This window comes from Osmerus eperlanus, chromosome 5 (genome assembly GCF_963692335.1).
Source record: "Osmerus eperlanus chromosome 5, fOsmEpe2.1, whole genome shotgun sequence".
Taxonomy (NCBI): Eukaryota; Metazoa; Chordata; class Actinopteri; order Osmeriformes; family Osmeridae; genus Osmerus; species Osmerus eperlanus.
The window spans coordinates 2,230,025-2,243,880 of NC_085022.1; the positions used below are offsets into that span (position 1 = coordinate 2,230,025).

Sequence of the window (13,856 nt, forward strand, 5' to 3'; positions counted from 1 at the left end):
TCTGAATATTTTTCAGAGCCGATAAAAAAAATGCTAGTTAAATAATATACACTAATACAACTGCGAGTGAAAACAGAAACATTCTGAACCGAAACTTTCTTATTCCCTTCTCAACGGCAGTCACTGTATTTTCAGGCAAGACAAGAGTGACATGGCAGATGTTAACCGATTTAGATGAGGTCCAACGTGATACCAGGTGTATACCAGATATATACTCCATACGAGAGCACTAGTACCAGATATATCATATACAGTACAAGCTCAACTCTGTAATTTGCCTTTTTTAAATATAATTATTGGTATGTACTGTGTGAATCAACAGCAGCAGAACTAAAGGGTAGCCTACCAAGGCTAGTTTAGCTATGCATGTAGTGCCAAGGATAGCAGTATACTTTAGTGTTTAGTGTTACCTGAATCCAAAAGCTACCATTCTCTAAGGGGGACATTTTTACATTCAAGCCTATGTTGTACCATTGTTGTCAATGATTAAAGCCTAAATAAATGGGGAATTAAATGCTTTATTACTTGAAATGGTTAATATTTTAGCTTGTTAACATGTGGGTGTCCTCCTCAGAGCACTGTAGTTAAAATGTTACAAACTTCCGTTCTAGTCCTTCACAGGATGTAGAAGAGCATCCTTTCAATAATAGCAAACACATGATAGTGTCTTCGGTATTTATTTAGCCCTTTTTGGGTCACAAAAATAGTGTCACAGCTGTTATTTTTAATGCTGTGTCATGTGATGTATCCACTTCCTCCATAGAGGACAGCTGGCATCAGCATCATGTGAGGACTTAAACATGAACATCCAGTCATTTAGCAGAACGTGTAGTGTAATAGTGACAGCAACATTTCCAGCAATGTTATAATCAGTCTAAATGCTAAAACCATCTTTAACGGCAGTAGGGAGATCCTACAAGGAAAGTTGTTGGATCTCAAAATTCATTTTTTTTTTACACTTTGATGACATGGTGTGATTCAGTCACAGGTTGATTCACACAGGCTCGTGTGTGTCATTGCCCTGCTTCTGGCACAAGGCAGCCATGCCATTAAACTCTAACATGACACCTTGACCTCTATGGCACATGACTTAAAGATAAACAAACGACATGGCACTGACAGACATAATATTATTTGACTATACTGACAGTGTTTTGTTCAATCATTCACCACACTGCCATACCTTTTAGATTTAACATAAATTATGGCTTAAAAAATAATTCAGCCAACAAGCTGTGACTTAAATCTAAGTCATAAGGAAACAAATTCACACTGATCAGAACACACAGATGTGTCTGACGTATCTTCCACGTCAATATGGCATTGTGGTTCTCCGCTGGCTAAAAATGACCACTTGTTCGTCTGTGAAGCACAAGGGAGTGATAATCCTAGCAAAGGACAGTCATGGAGGCCCTGACAAGCAGCTGCAGCTGGGAAGGCCCGACCACAGCCAAAATGTTTAAGTTCAAAGGTCAAAGTTAGTGGCACTGGCTATCAAGTTACTCAAACAGTGTGCAACCAGTATGGCCATCTTCATCATCGTCTCATGTGTGTTGTTTATGTGCTTTACGATCTTTGATGTTGGATCAGGAGACTAATACCGCTCTGGGTTTGATATGTGTAAGCAGAGAGGTCCGTGGGGAGGTGGAACAGTGAGGACCGATGCAGTAACAGGACGTTAAGTAGCGTACGTGCACTGGGCCGTGTCGTCGGCTTGCATTTTTCATTTCGCACTATTTTGGAGACCAGTATCATCCCCAGGGACATTGGAACAGTGGTTTGAACGAAGGATGTGCAGTAAAAGAATAACTTGTTGCAAAAGTATAGCTTAACAAGTATTTATCTAGTTTTGGCCCTTTTTAGATTAAACACAGCTCATGAATGTGTGCTTCATAATGTCAAGTGCGATGATGTGAATAGCTTCATGAGCCGCTTCTGAAAGTGAAGTAGCTAGGCTACAAACATTTTTAAACAGAAATGACTACAAGTGATAACAAGGTTTGAGCAAAACAAAACATTCAACATATCAGAACGACTAATGCACTGCACTACCTCTAATGCACTGCACTACCTCTAATGCACTGCACTACCTCTAATGCACTGCACTACCTCTAATGCACTGCACTACCTCTAATGCACTGCACGGCAAGAAATGTAATTCAAAGCCAAAATGCAGGTATGATTTTATTTGTATACTATGGTGTTTCAGGTAATGGCACGTAATTTAACTTGTACGATGGATAGTTTGTCTCCCTCAACATGATAGTGTTCAGATAATTAACTGCAGATCATTCTGTTATGAAACAGACATTTAAGATCTTTTCATAACTGCATGCATGTTTTACTTTACCAAGAGCTCATCTAAAGTTCATCCCTGTCAGCTTTATGCTCTCTGAAAATGAACTGAAAGTAGGCGTCTGTATAACTCAAGTTACCTACCACATGCGGTACATTTCCACCTTCTGGTGGCAATGACACCTTAACTTGACTGTTTATAAGACTGGCAACATATTCAGTTTTTATTCTGATTTACCAGGATGTTTAAAGTGATCTCAAGGACACTGTAATCTAATATGTCTGCTTAAAATACAGCCTCACAGCCTAGCCTTGACAGCCTAGGACATCATGGAGAGTTCTTCTCCAAAGGTTGTTGGTGTGATGAATGGAGCACCACAATACATTTCAGGCTGTTGATATCTTCATCAGAGAAATCATGTGTTGTACACCTCTTTCTTTACAAAATCTAAAATAATGTACACTGACAGATGAATAATTACTATTGCACCTGCAAACATATTAATCATGAAACATTTTCATAAATAACTAATATATATATCAATGGAAATCATACAATAATGTTCTGCACCAGACTCTGGAGGGATTGATATAAACAATCAAATCTGTTTCAGTTACAAGTACAGCTATCCTATCCCAGACACAGTCTGCAAAAAAACGTGTTTAGTTGTAGTCTTGGTGGTTGTGGACAGCGTTCCATCTCAGTTTAACATACTTGCACGCTTTTAAAGGACTAACCCTAAGGGTCGCTCAATCCATTTTTTTAAATATTTTTGTCAGAAAAGGAGTTGAATTGCGGCTCATTCAAACAACAGTCAACAATTAGCAATAGTTTGGACAATGTGCAGATATCATACGGAAATTATTTAATTGGACAAATATTGTATTTCAATTGTAATTAGGCCTACTGTGAGCTACAATGCATTGTCAGTGTCAGAAAAACTATGTTTGTTTGAAAAAATAAATATCATACATATATATGTACATTAACCGTATACTATTGAATGTATATCTTTTTAGTGATATCACATTTTGAAGTGATATACTGTGTTATAGTAAATGTTTTGTGTAAACTGTAATCCAGCAATTGATTACAGAAACTGCACAAAAAGATTGTTTGACCATTCTATCTTCTTTTGTAGAATCACTGATAATATACAATACATACAAACGAAGATGTTCTGATAAGGCACGTGATAAGAGAAGACAGCATCTACACTGATGGATGTTTCTGGGTAACAGGCTCAGGGCTTGTACGTTCCTGAACTGTGTTGTCTCTCTCAGTTTGTTTCTCTCCCTGGCAGCACAGCCAGAGTACAGAGAACAAGTAGAGAGTGAAACAGGCCAGGAAGTCATAATGATACGCCACAACAAAGAACACCACTAACAGGAAGGAGTACATCAGCGCTTTGGAGATGCTGTGAAAGGAGAACGTTTCCCTCCACCATGCTAGATTGTTCTCTGCACTGCCTTCTCCTTTCAATAGTGCAGACAGTGAAGTAACGGGCGGCTCATCCACCGTTTCAAAGTCCAGCAGATCCTCAAGAGCGTCATTGGGTTGCTCCTCGTCCACAGACTCGCTGATTGACGGCATGGGGGAAGGCAGTTGTTTACTTCTGCTTATTGAAGGTCTTTTTCCAAAGCTCGTAGCTACAGGTGTGTCCTTACTGCAGCCTGCCTCTGCCAGAGCAGCACCCTGCTTCTGTGCGGCCCTCAGGCTGTGCAGGTACAAATCCATCTCGTCGTCTGATAAAGATTCAGTGGAAATACTGCGCTCATCCCCGTCCTCGTAGCAAGGTTTACCTGCTCGGAGCGGTCCGTCTCCTTTGACAGAGTCCATCTCTTCTCTTACCACACTGTACTGGTCGTTGTCATGGTCTGCACAGTCATCGTAAGGAGCATCTTCCACAATATAGAGATTTTCTTCATTCCTTTCCCATCTGCTGTCCTCTACATCTGTGTTCTTAGAGTTGTTTGCGTTGACTCTCTCGACCTCACTACCACTCTCAAATGTGCTGTTTCTATGTTCTGCTGTTAGTAAATGATCTGCAGCTTCATTTTGTGCCTTACTGCCTATCTGGTCCTGCTCTCCGTCAGTGTATTCATCCCGCTCTCCTATCTCGACCTCATCTGTCTCTCTACCAATAATAATCTCTTCTCCATCTTCCTTATTTACAATTTCTTCTTCATCCTCCACCATCTCCTCTTCCTCCAACTGTAGCTCATCATCATCTTCTTCCTTGATCTCATCTTTCGAGCCTTCCACCTCAATCTCCACCCCGCTCTCATCCATCTCCACCCCCTTCTCATCCAACTCCACCTCCCTCTCCTCTATTTCTTCAATCCTACACTCATCTACATACATCTCCTCCTGCTCCTTCTCTTCAACTATCATTTGTTCTTGTTCTACCATCTTCTCCTTCTCCACCAGCTCTTCCAAAACCTTATCAACCCTCTCATCACTATCCTCCTCTCTCTCGTCTTGATCAATCTTGCTTTCCTCTCCATCTTCATCTAGCCACATATCCTCTTCTTCCTCTACAATCTTCTCCCAGTCTTTTTCATCAACGTTTTGGTTGTCACACTTCTGTCTCTCATCAAAATGTGGATCTTTTGAGGATCCATCATGATCTTCTACAAAGCCAACATCCTTCTCAGTGAATGTCACAGCTAATTTATCTCCCTCTTCAGACTTTGAGTCATATTCTATGACATCCTTCGTATCCCGAATATTTCCACCACCCTCGCCTTCTGTTGGTAGGTTTGTTTCACCACACCAGTCGTCTGACTGAAAGCCGTCCTCCTCTTTGTCAGATCCTTTCTCACTATCCAGCGATATGCAATCCTTGTGGAAAACAGGGCCATCCTTTTCTATTGCAGCCACACAGTTATTTGCGTTCAGGGTGTATACAGATGGCTTACTTTCAATACTTGGGTGATTTGGCATTTTGGTTGTGGATGACTCAACTCTGAGGTCACCATCTATAAGCTCTGACATGACCGTATCTGTATGTAACCTATCTGTCCCTGTGGACCGTTCACCAGTGGGGACTGTGAGAGGACTCCCTCTTTCCTCTGGCAGCTCTACGCTCACAAGGTTTGGTCCCCAACTCTCCTGTGGGACCATCTCAGGACTGGGGTTTTCTGGCACTCTGACCAGAGTTTGTGTTTGTAAACCTACCATGTCTAAAACACTCTGTGTTGTCGCAGATGTTGTGTCTACAATCTGTGTTTGTGCCGATGTGACCTCGGGTGGGATTTGAGACGAGGAATTCCTCTTGGCCTGGTGAGGAAAGTGGTCTGCTTCAGATGGGCCTTGGGGGGCCTCGGGGATTAGTGCTGTGGGAGCCAGCACGTCTGGACCAGTCCTGGGAACACATCTGTCTGCCTCATCAGAGACAGGTTTAGACTGCCCACTCAGTCCAAGTACTAACCAATGAGCATCTGATTTAAGCGGTTCTCTCTGATTCCCTGACTGTTCTACATGAGTTCCACCAGAATCTGATGTCAAGTTGAAACCGTAGTCTATTTCATGTGTGGAGGCGTATCTCTGGGAAATGCCTGTAGCGGATTTTCCATCATGCAACCTTCCCCTTGATAGACTTGTTTGATTCCTTTTATTGGTTACATTCTGACGGTCACTTTCTACTTGACAAAACACCTGGTGGTAAAGTGGAGCCAGAACCGTTCCAAATGTGACGCCACTGGTCTGACTGACTGGGACTGCAGAACTAACAACATCATCAGGAAACCCTACACCTGGGTCATCTGATTCACCTCTTTCCTCCACCACAGTATTCTCCATCTGCATCAAGATACTTTCCACCATCTCATAAGACATGTTATCTGTTTGGCAGGAGGGAGCATGTTCATCCGTGTTGGAGATGATAGTGACCTCAGACCCTCCCAGGTCTGACGTGATAGGGCCGACAGCCGAGACAAAGTCCTGAGATCCCGCAGCCTCATTGGTGGAAGGCCTGCCTGTCTTGTCCAACGTCGCCATGGAATCGGATTGAATTTGCAGTCTGTTGGATGTGTTGTGCTTTAGTGGCTGTGGTTGTGTCTCTGGTCCACTTGGAAGGCTTTTCACAGGAAGTGTGTTGTGTTCTGTCAGAGGCTGAGATGGGTCCACTGGCTTGTTCTTGTTTTCACTTGTAAAGTCGTCTCTCTGGGAAAAGTAGTCCCTAACGCGTGCCATCCTCGCTTCCTTGCGGCGGTTCCTTCGAGTACAGTTCTGTCTGCTCTCCACCTATCCATTAACAAGGGTCACACACTTAATCACCATGCCAACACAGCCTTCTGTAACTTCTGCCATTTACATTTTTTAAATAAAATTATAATTACATCAAACGATGACAATGTTTAAAAAGGTGTGGGTTACCGAGGAATTTGATACAGTGAGACGACTCATGACACTAACTGGTTACCCTTCTCTGAGGCGTAGATGTATACATGTGGAACATGTGACTGCATCATGGTACACGTTATGTTCTCATGTGTCACGAAGATGCAACCAGCACACGATGGAACATAGTGTCACTAACATTGGCAATCATGTGACAGATTCTCAACAGGAGCACCCGGGCTTCCCTCTCTCTCTGTGTCCTGGTGGAACCCAGGCCAGTCTACCCTCTCTCTCTGTGTCCTGGTGGAACCCAGGCCAGTCTACCCTCTCTCTCTGTGTCCTGGTGGAACCCAGGCCAGTCTACCCTCTCTCTCTGTGTCCTGGTGGAACCCAGGCCAGTCTACCCTCTCTCTCTGTGTCCTGGTGGAACCCAGGCCAGTCTACCCTCTCTCTCTGTGTCCTGGTGGAACCCAGGCCAGTCTACCCTCTCTCTCTGTGTCCTGGTGGAACCCAGGCCAGTCTACCCTCTCTCTCTGTGTCCTGGTGGAACCCAGGCCAGTCTACCCTCTCTCTCTGTGTCCTGGTGGAACCCAGGCCAGTCTACCCTCTCTCTCTGTGTCCTGGTGGAACCCAGGCCAGTCTACCCTCTCTCTCTGTGTCCTGGTGGAACCCAGGCCAGTCTACCCTCTCTCTCTGTGTCCTGGTGGAACCCAGGCCAGTCTACCCTCTCTCTCTGTGTCCTGGTGGAACCCAGGCCAGTCTACCCTCTCTCTCTGTGTCCTGGTGGAACCCAGGCCAGTCTACCCTCTCTCTCTGTGTCCTGGTGGAACCCAGGCCAGTCTACCCTCTCTCTCTGTGTCCTGGTGGAACCCAGGCCAGTCTACCCTCTCTCTCTGTGTCCTGGTGGAACCCAGGCCAGTCTACCCTCTCTCTCTGTGTCCTGGTGGAACCCAGGCCAGTCTACCCTCTCTCTCTGTGTCCTGGTGGAACCCAGGCCAGTCTACCCTCTCTCTCTGTGTCCTGGTGGAACCCAGGCCAGTCTACCCTCTCTCTCTGTGTCCTGGTGGAACCCAGGCCAGTCTTCCCTCTCTCTCTGTGTCCTGGTGGAACCCAGGCCAGTCTACCCTCTCTCTCTGTGTCCTGGTGGAACCCAGGCCAGTCTACACCAGAAACTCAATCCATTCAGAATATTCAAAAGTGTGGTGGAAACTGATTACATCTGATCGAAGTGATTTAAGCAATTTCTATAGCTATATACTTCTATAACTATATACTATACTATATGTATACAATATAGTAATTTTTTGATTGGTCAATTTATTGTTATTATTTACTTTTAGAGATGAGATTACATGAATAGTTCGAGTCACACAAATGTTTTGTTTCGACAAATGTTTTGAGTAAAACTTTCAACTATGACTTAGCATGTGTGTGCTGATGGGACTCAACAGCATTATTGAAAGGTTACATGAAATACACCTAGCAGCTCGCTCACCATCAGTTTCTGTTTCTGCTCCTCAGTTGCTCCCATGCTGTCGATGTTCGGCACAGGCTTGTTGTCTTCATGCTGGGGTACACCTGGAGAGGAGATTCAGTACTGGTTTAAGATGTCGGTTCTCATGTGACTGTCATTGAAACATTCATTTAAGTACAAAAAGCTGACCTGTATGTTCAGCATTGGTTGATGAAAAGTGTTCCTCAGTGGTAAATATCTGACTGTAAATGAATCAGACAAAATACCTTAAATTGTAATATATATTATGCTGTAATGTATTACAATAAAATCTGTAATATTATTATTTATTGTAACTAACATCAGTAAATATGTTTTACTCATATAATCACAGGCAGTTTAACTCTTAATGGGGCCTAACATGGTAGACATTCTCTGGTAAAAAAAAAATACTGATAGAAATGTAATCTTTAAAACTACACAGAACATGGTACTGTCCGGCTTTTAAAGATGACTGTACCGTCCAATCAATAGTTAGTTAGAAAATGTAAACGTTCTTTAGGTGCTATCAAGATGTAATTGTATAATTGCGACTTCACCTTATGGCCTTGAGACAACTTTTCTTTTGAGCGTCACTTTGCAGTTTTTCCTTAGTCTCTTTGACTTTCTGGTGACAGAACAGGACATAGTTCCTGTCACTGTTGTTGGCCCAGAAAGTGCCTATTGGGGTCTCGTAGCGGAGACAAAAGTCCACTCTGGCGCCCTGCGAGCCCGATGCAGGCACCAGGGTGAGCTTGAAAGAGAAACAGTCTGTTACTCCATCGCCAGACCCCGGGACGTATTCTGCCAGCAGGTCAAAGTGGCTCGCCCACGCGTCCAGACTGGTGCGGACATACAGCATCTTATCAAAGGAGAGGTTGAGGACGCGGATGACCCCTCTAAGGATGGAGGTCCCTGGGAGCAGCTCAACGCTCTCCAGCTCCAGCTTCTGCTGCCTGACCCTCAGTGCCAGCTCCTGGGACGGCAGCGGCAGCGTGAAGAGAGTGGACAGGTCATACTCCTCCACCTCCTTCCCGTCTCCCTCCAGAGGGTCCCCGCAGCCGGGCAGCCTGGGGACGTCCCACGCGTCAAACTCCTTCACCGACACCAGGCTGAGCCCCAGGACGTCAGCGAAGGACACCCTCCTGGATCTGGACGGGGGCAGCTCGAGCTCAGAGTCTTCGCTCGACACGGACGTCTTCCTCCGGGGGCAGGGGGACGACTTGGGCTTGATGCCGCCGACCTCCTCCTCCTCCTCGTCCTCGTCTCCGTCCCAGCTGCCGCTGAGGCCTGGGACCCCGAGGAGGCCCCCGGCCCCGGTGGGTGTCTCTCCTGCTGCAGGCTCCATGGGGCTCTCTCTGCGATTGAGTGAAGGGGAACCACAGAGTCGATGCTTTTGGCAACTGACATTCAACATGCTGTGCCCTGACAGATGGAGTCGAGTTACAGTCCACATTGTAGCGAGGGCCAGCACTATAAATAGGTGGCTCGAGACTTAAGCTATGCAGTCAGGGCTCAGGAGAACAGTGGGAAAATATAATACCAAATCCTATTTGAGATGCAGAATTGCAACAATAAAGTGTTGGACATTATTGGAAAAAAAAAGAATTCTCCTCTAATACTCTGTCCTTGTAAAAGTTTTCCTGTCATTGTAAAATATCTAAAGTATGTTTGCATCTGTGGGGTAGATAATTAACTTTTATTGAACACAATAAATATATAATTTATTGGTCTTTCTTCAGTAATTTCATTTTACTGACAGTAGGTCACATACAGTTCAGCAAATAACTTGGAGCTATTTGCAGTTTGGGTTCACAAAATTTGAATGGGAATTATTTATATTAATGAGTCCACTGAGGTGGGGTACTGTTATGTACTGTTAGGAGTGCAGCACAGGCAGGCTAGGAGGAGCAGGCAGGCTAGCAAGAGCAGGCAGGCTAGGAGGAGCAGGCAGGTTAGGAGGAGCAGGCAGGAGAGAAAGAGCAGGCAGGCAGGTTAGGAGGAGCAGGCAGGAGAGGAGGAGCAGGCAGGTTAGGAGGAGCAGGCAGGTTAGGAGGAGCAGGCAGGCTAGGAGGAGCAGGCAGGTTAGGAGGAGCAGGCAGGCTAGGAGGAGCAGGCAGGTTAGGAGGAGCATGCAGGAGAGGAGGAGCAGGCAGGTTAGGAGGAGCAGGCAGGAGAGGAGGAGCAGGCAGGAGAGGAGGAGCAGGCAGGTTAGGAGGAGCAGGCAGGTTAGGAGGAGCAGGCAGGAGAGGAGGAGCAGGCAGGTTAGGAGGAGCAGGCAGGAGAGGAGGAGCAGGCAGGAGAGGAGGAGCAGGCAGGTTAGGAGGAGCAGGCAGGAGAGGAGGAGCAGGCAGGCTAGGAGGAGCAGGCAGGTTAGGAGGAGCAGGCAGGAGAGGAGGAGCAGGCAGGTTAGGAGGAGCAGGCAGGTTAGGAGGAGCAGGCAGGAGAGGAGGAGCAGGCAGGCTAGGAGGAGCAGGCAGGTTAGGAGGAGCAGGCAGGAGAGGAGGAGCAGGCAGGCTAGGAGGAGCAGGCAGGTTAGGAGGAGCAGGCAGGAGAGGAGGAGCAGGCAGGAGAGAAAGAGCAGGCAGGTTAGGAGGAGCAGGCAGGTTAGGAGGAGCAGGCAGGTTAGGAGGAGCAGGCAGGAGAGGAGGAGCAGGCAGGTTAGGAGGAGCAGGCAGGAGAGGAGGAGCAGGCAGGAGAGGAGGAGCAGGCAGGTTAGGAGGAGCAGGCAGGAGAGGAGGAGCAGGCAGGAGAGGAGGAGCAGGCAGGTTAGGAGGAGCAGGCAGGTTAGGAGGAGCAGGCAGGAGAGGAGGAGCAGGCAGGAGAGGAGGAGCAGGCAGGTTAGGAGGAGCAGGCAGGAGAGGAGGAGCAGGCAGGCTAGGAGGAGCAGGCAGGTTAGGAGGAGCAGGCAGGAGAGGAGGAGCAGGCAGGTTAGGAGGAGCAGGCAGGTTAGGAGGAGCAGGCAGGAGAGGAGGAGCAGGCAGGCTAGGAGGAGCAGGCAGGTTAGGAGGAGCAGGCAGGAGAGGAGGAGCAGGCAGGCTAGGAGGAGCAGGCAGGTTAGGAGGAGCAGGCAGGAGAGGAGGAGCAGGCAGGTTAGGAGGAGCAGGCAGGTTAGGAGGAGCAGGCAGGTTAGGAGGAGCAGGCAGGAGAGGAGGAGCAGGCAGGCTAGGAGGAGCAGGCAGGTTAGGAGGAGCAGGCAGGAGAGGAGGAGCAGGCAGGAGAGAAAGAGCAGGCAGGTTAGGAGGAGCAGGCAGGTTAGGAGGAGCAGGCAGGTTAGGAGGAGCAGGCAGGAGAGGAGGAGCAGGCAGGCTAGGAGGAGCAGGCAGGTTAGGAGGAGCAGGCAGGAGAGGAGGAGCAGGCAGGCTGTTCTGAGTCTTTGGGACTGATGGAACCATGCTGCCTCTGGGAGAAAAGGTTCTGGGAGAGAAGGTTCTGAGGGAGAGGGTTCTGGGGGAAAGGGTTTTTGGAGAGAAGGTTCTGGGGGAGAGGGTTCTGGTCTGGGGGAAAGGGTTCTGGAAAAGAAAGTTCTGAGAGAGAAGGTTCTGGGGAAGAGGATTCTGGGGAAGAGGGTTCTGGGGAAGAGGGTTCTGGGGTAGTGAGATGGGATATTTGGGCTTGTTGCCTCTGTGGGAGATTAGAAGCTATGTGGCTGAGTCAGTGGACTGGATAGGGCCCCCCCTGGGCCCCCCCTGGGCACCCTTGGATTCTCCTTGGAGACGGGTCATTGGGCTGGATAGGGCCCCCCTGGGTCACACTTGGAGACGGGTCATTGGGCTGGATAGGGCCCCCCTGGGTCACACTTGGAGACGGGTCATTGGGCTGGGTGACCCCTAATTACACTCCTGACCTTTTACAAAACACTTCTGTCATGGAGGGATCGTGTTACTGTCACCTGATGAGCCCACGTGGCCTCAAGGTCTAGCTGGGAGATGCATCACACAGCAACAAGCACCGTCTTACAGTACGACAACCTGCTAGGTGCTATGCGTTCTAGGATATAAACGTTATAAAAAAGAACATGTATATTTTGTGTTAGCAATATTTCAGCCGTCCATGACAAGACAGTGCATTTGAAACAGCAGCAGATACATGTGTCCACTAGATGGCAGTAAACAGAAGATTTACTACTGGATATAGTTCTGATGTTCTTGTTTTAATCACTCCCTCATTTGTTGAATGTGACATTTAAATCGTTGTAGGCTACAGAAAGTAGATATATTTTCTACCATAACTTAACATCGTGTATTCATTTTTTATTTCACACAGAGCTTTTTTGAGAAACTGGAATGCATATAAATTGTATTACATTTGTATCTTAAAATGCACCCCCCCCCCTTACACACACACACACACACACACAAACACACACACACACACACACACACACACACACACACACACACACACACACACACACACACACACACACACACACACACACGCAGACACCTTGACAATCTTTGTGCTTGTATGATAAATAAAATATTATATTTAAATACAGAGAGCACCTGTTTCATGTCGTATTTTATATCTATATAACGTAAGATTGTAAATATTTAATTTGAAAACTTTTAACAAATGACCTAATCAACAACGCAATTATGAATTAACATATGTTATAATAAAAAGTCTATCTGCAGCATTCGAACACTGAGAATAGCATCCGATATCCTACACAACCTAGCAAACTTCTATAGCCAACACAACCTTCCTTTCATTATCGCTTGTGTCGCTTACCAACCGAAACACAAACGCGCTACACTCAATCGATAGACCTGCTTATGGATAAATTCTAAAGTGACACTCTATAAGTTTGTTCAGAAGTACTGATCCTTGTTGAAATTATTCGCATGAACAATAGTATGTAGGTTATTGTAATAAGTAAGCCAATAAGCAAATAGGTGTTGGTATAATAAAATTGGCAGTCTTATCTGGTGCACAACACCAAATAACTTAACAGGCCTAGCACATATGATATATCATCTACATTTAATAATATATTCAATATAATTTTTATTAGATACAACCTGGTTGTAGACTTCTTCTTGTTGATATAACATATCAAAATGAAATTTGATTTCTGAAAACAAACTGTGTCAAAGGCAGGAACAGATTTTAACAGCGTTTGAGTTTGTTTAACTGTAATGAAAGAGACTGCTGTTATTATGTACTATGACTATTTAAATATACATAAAACCTGTACATACATAGTTCCCTAAACTGCACCACGTTCTACTGACCTTTTTTTTTTTCACTTGTCAGGTCTGAACAATCAAGTGACATGACCACAGACTCCGCCTCCTGCTTATTCTCAGGTACCGGTAAGTACACCGCTATATCCTCCGTCCACACGGACTAACCACGAGACTTAGGATACTCTATGCTACACTGCAGCTACATAATCAATTCATCTTGCAGGTAGGTTGCTTTCAAACGACACTTTTCCTTGAATTGTTACATTTATTGTAATTTCTTTACAGATGTGTGTTTTAATGTAAACATTTTAAGTTGCTTTAGTTTACTGTTCTAGATTGTTTTAGTTTCTGATTGAAAGTCTTTGAACTATTTTAGCCACTATTTTCAACCTTTTCCTTTTCGTTTCTCAGACTTTTATACAGGAGAGTTTAGACAGGGTTCTACCTCCTTGCGAGCAACACCAACCTTTAATCAGTCTTTTTTGTTAATTAGATCCAATTAATAATGACCAGTTATTATCTGGATGGT

At 45.8% G+C, this 13,856-nt stretch overlaps 2 protein-coding genes across 2 annotated transcripts in view; one reads left to right on the forward strand and one right to left on the reverse strand.

Annotated features, from left to right (window-relative positions):
* Positions 1-13,856, forward strand: part of LOC134020774 (E3 ubiquitin-protein ligase AMFR-like) — a 343,986-nt gene that overhangs the window by 139,270 nt on the left and 190,860 nt on the right. The gene's annotated exons all lie outside the window — the stretch shown is intronic.
* On the reverse strand, positions 659-9,588 carry ppp1r3ab (protein phosphatase 1, regulatory subunit 3Ab). The gene is made up of 5 exons (XM_062460994.1): positions 8,693-9,588; positions 8,304-8,356; positions 8,136-8,218; positions 2,140-6,544; positions 659-2,043 (listed from the first exon to the last, which is right to left on the reverse strand). The coding sequence occupies exons 1-4, from the start codon at positions 9,586-9,588 to the stop codon at positions 3,509-3,511; spliced, it is 4,068 nt and encodes a 1,355-aa protein (XP_062316978.1). The 3' UTR covers positions 659-2,043; positions 2,140-3,508.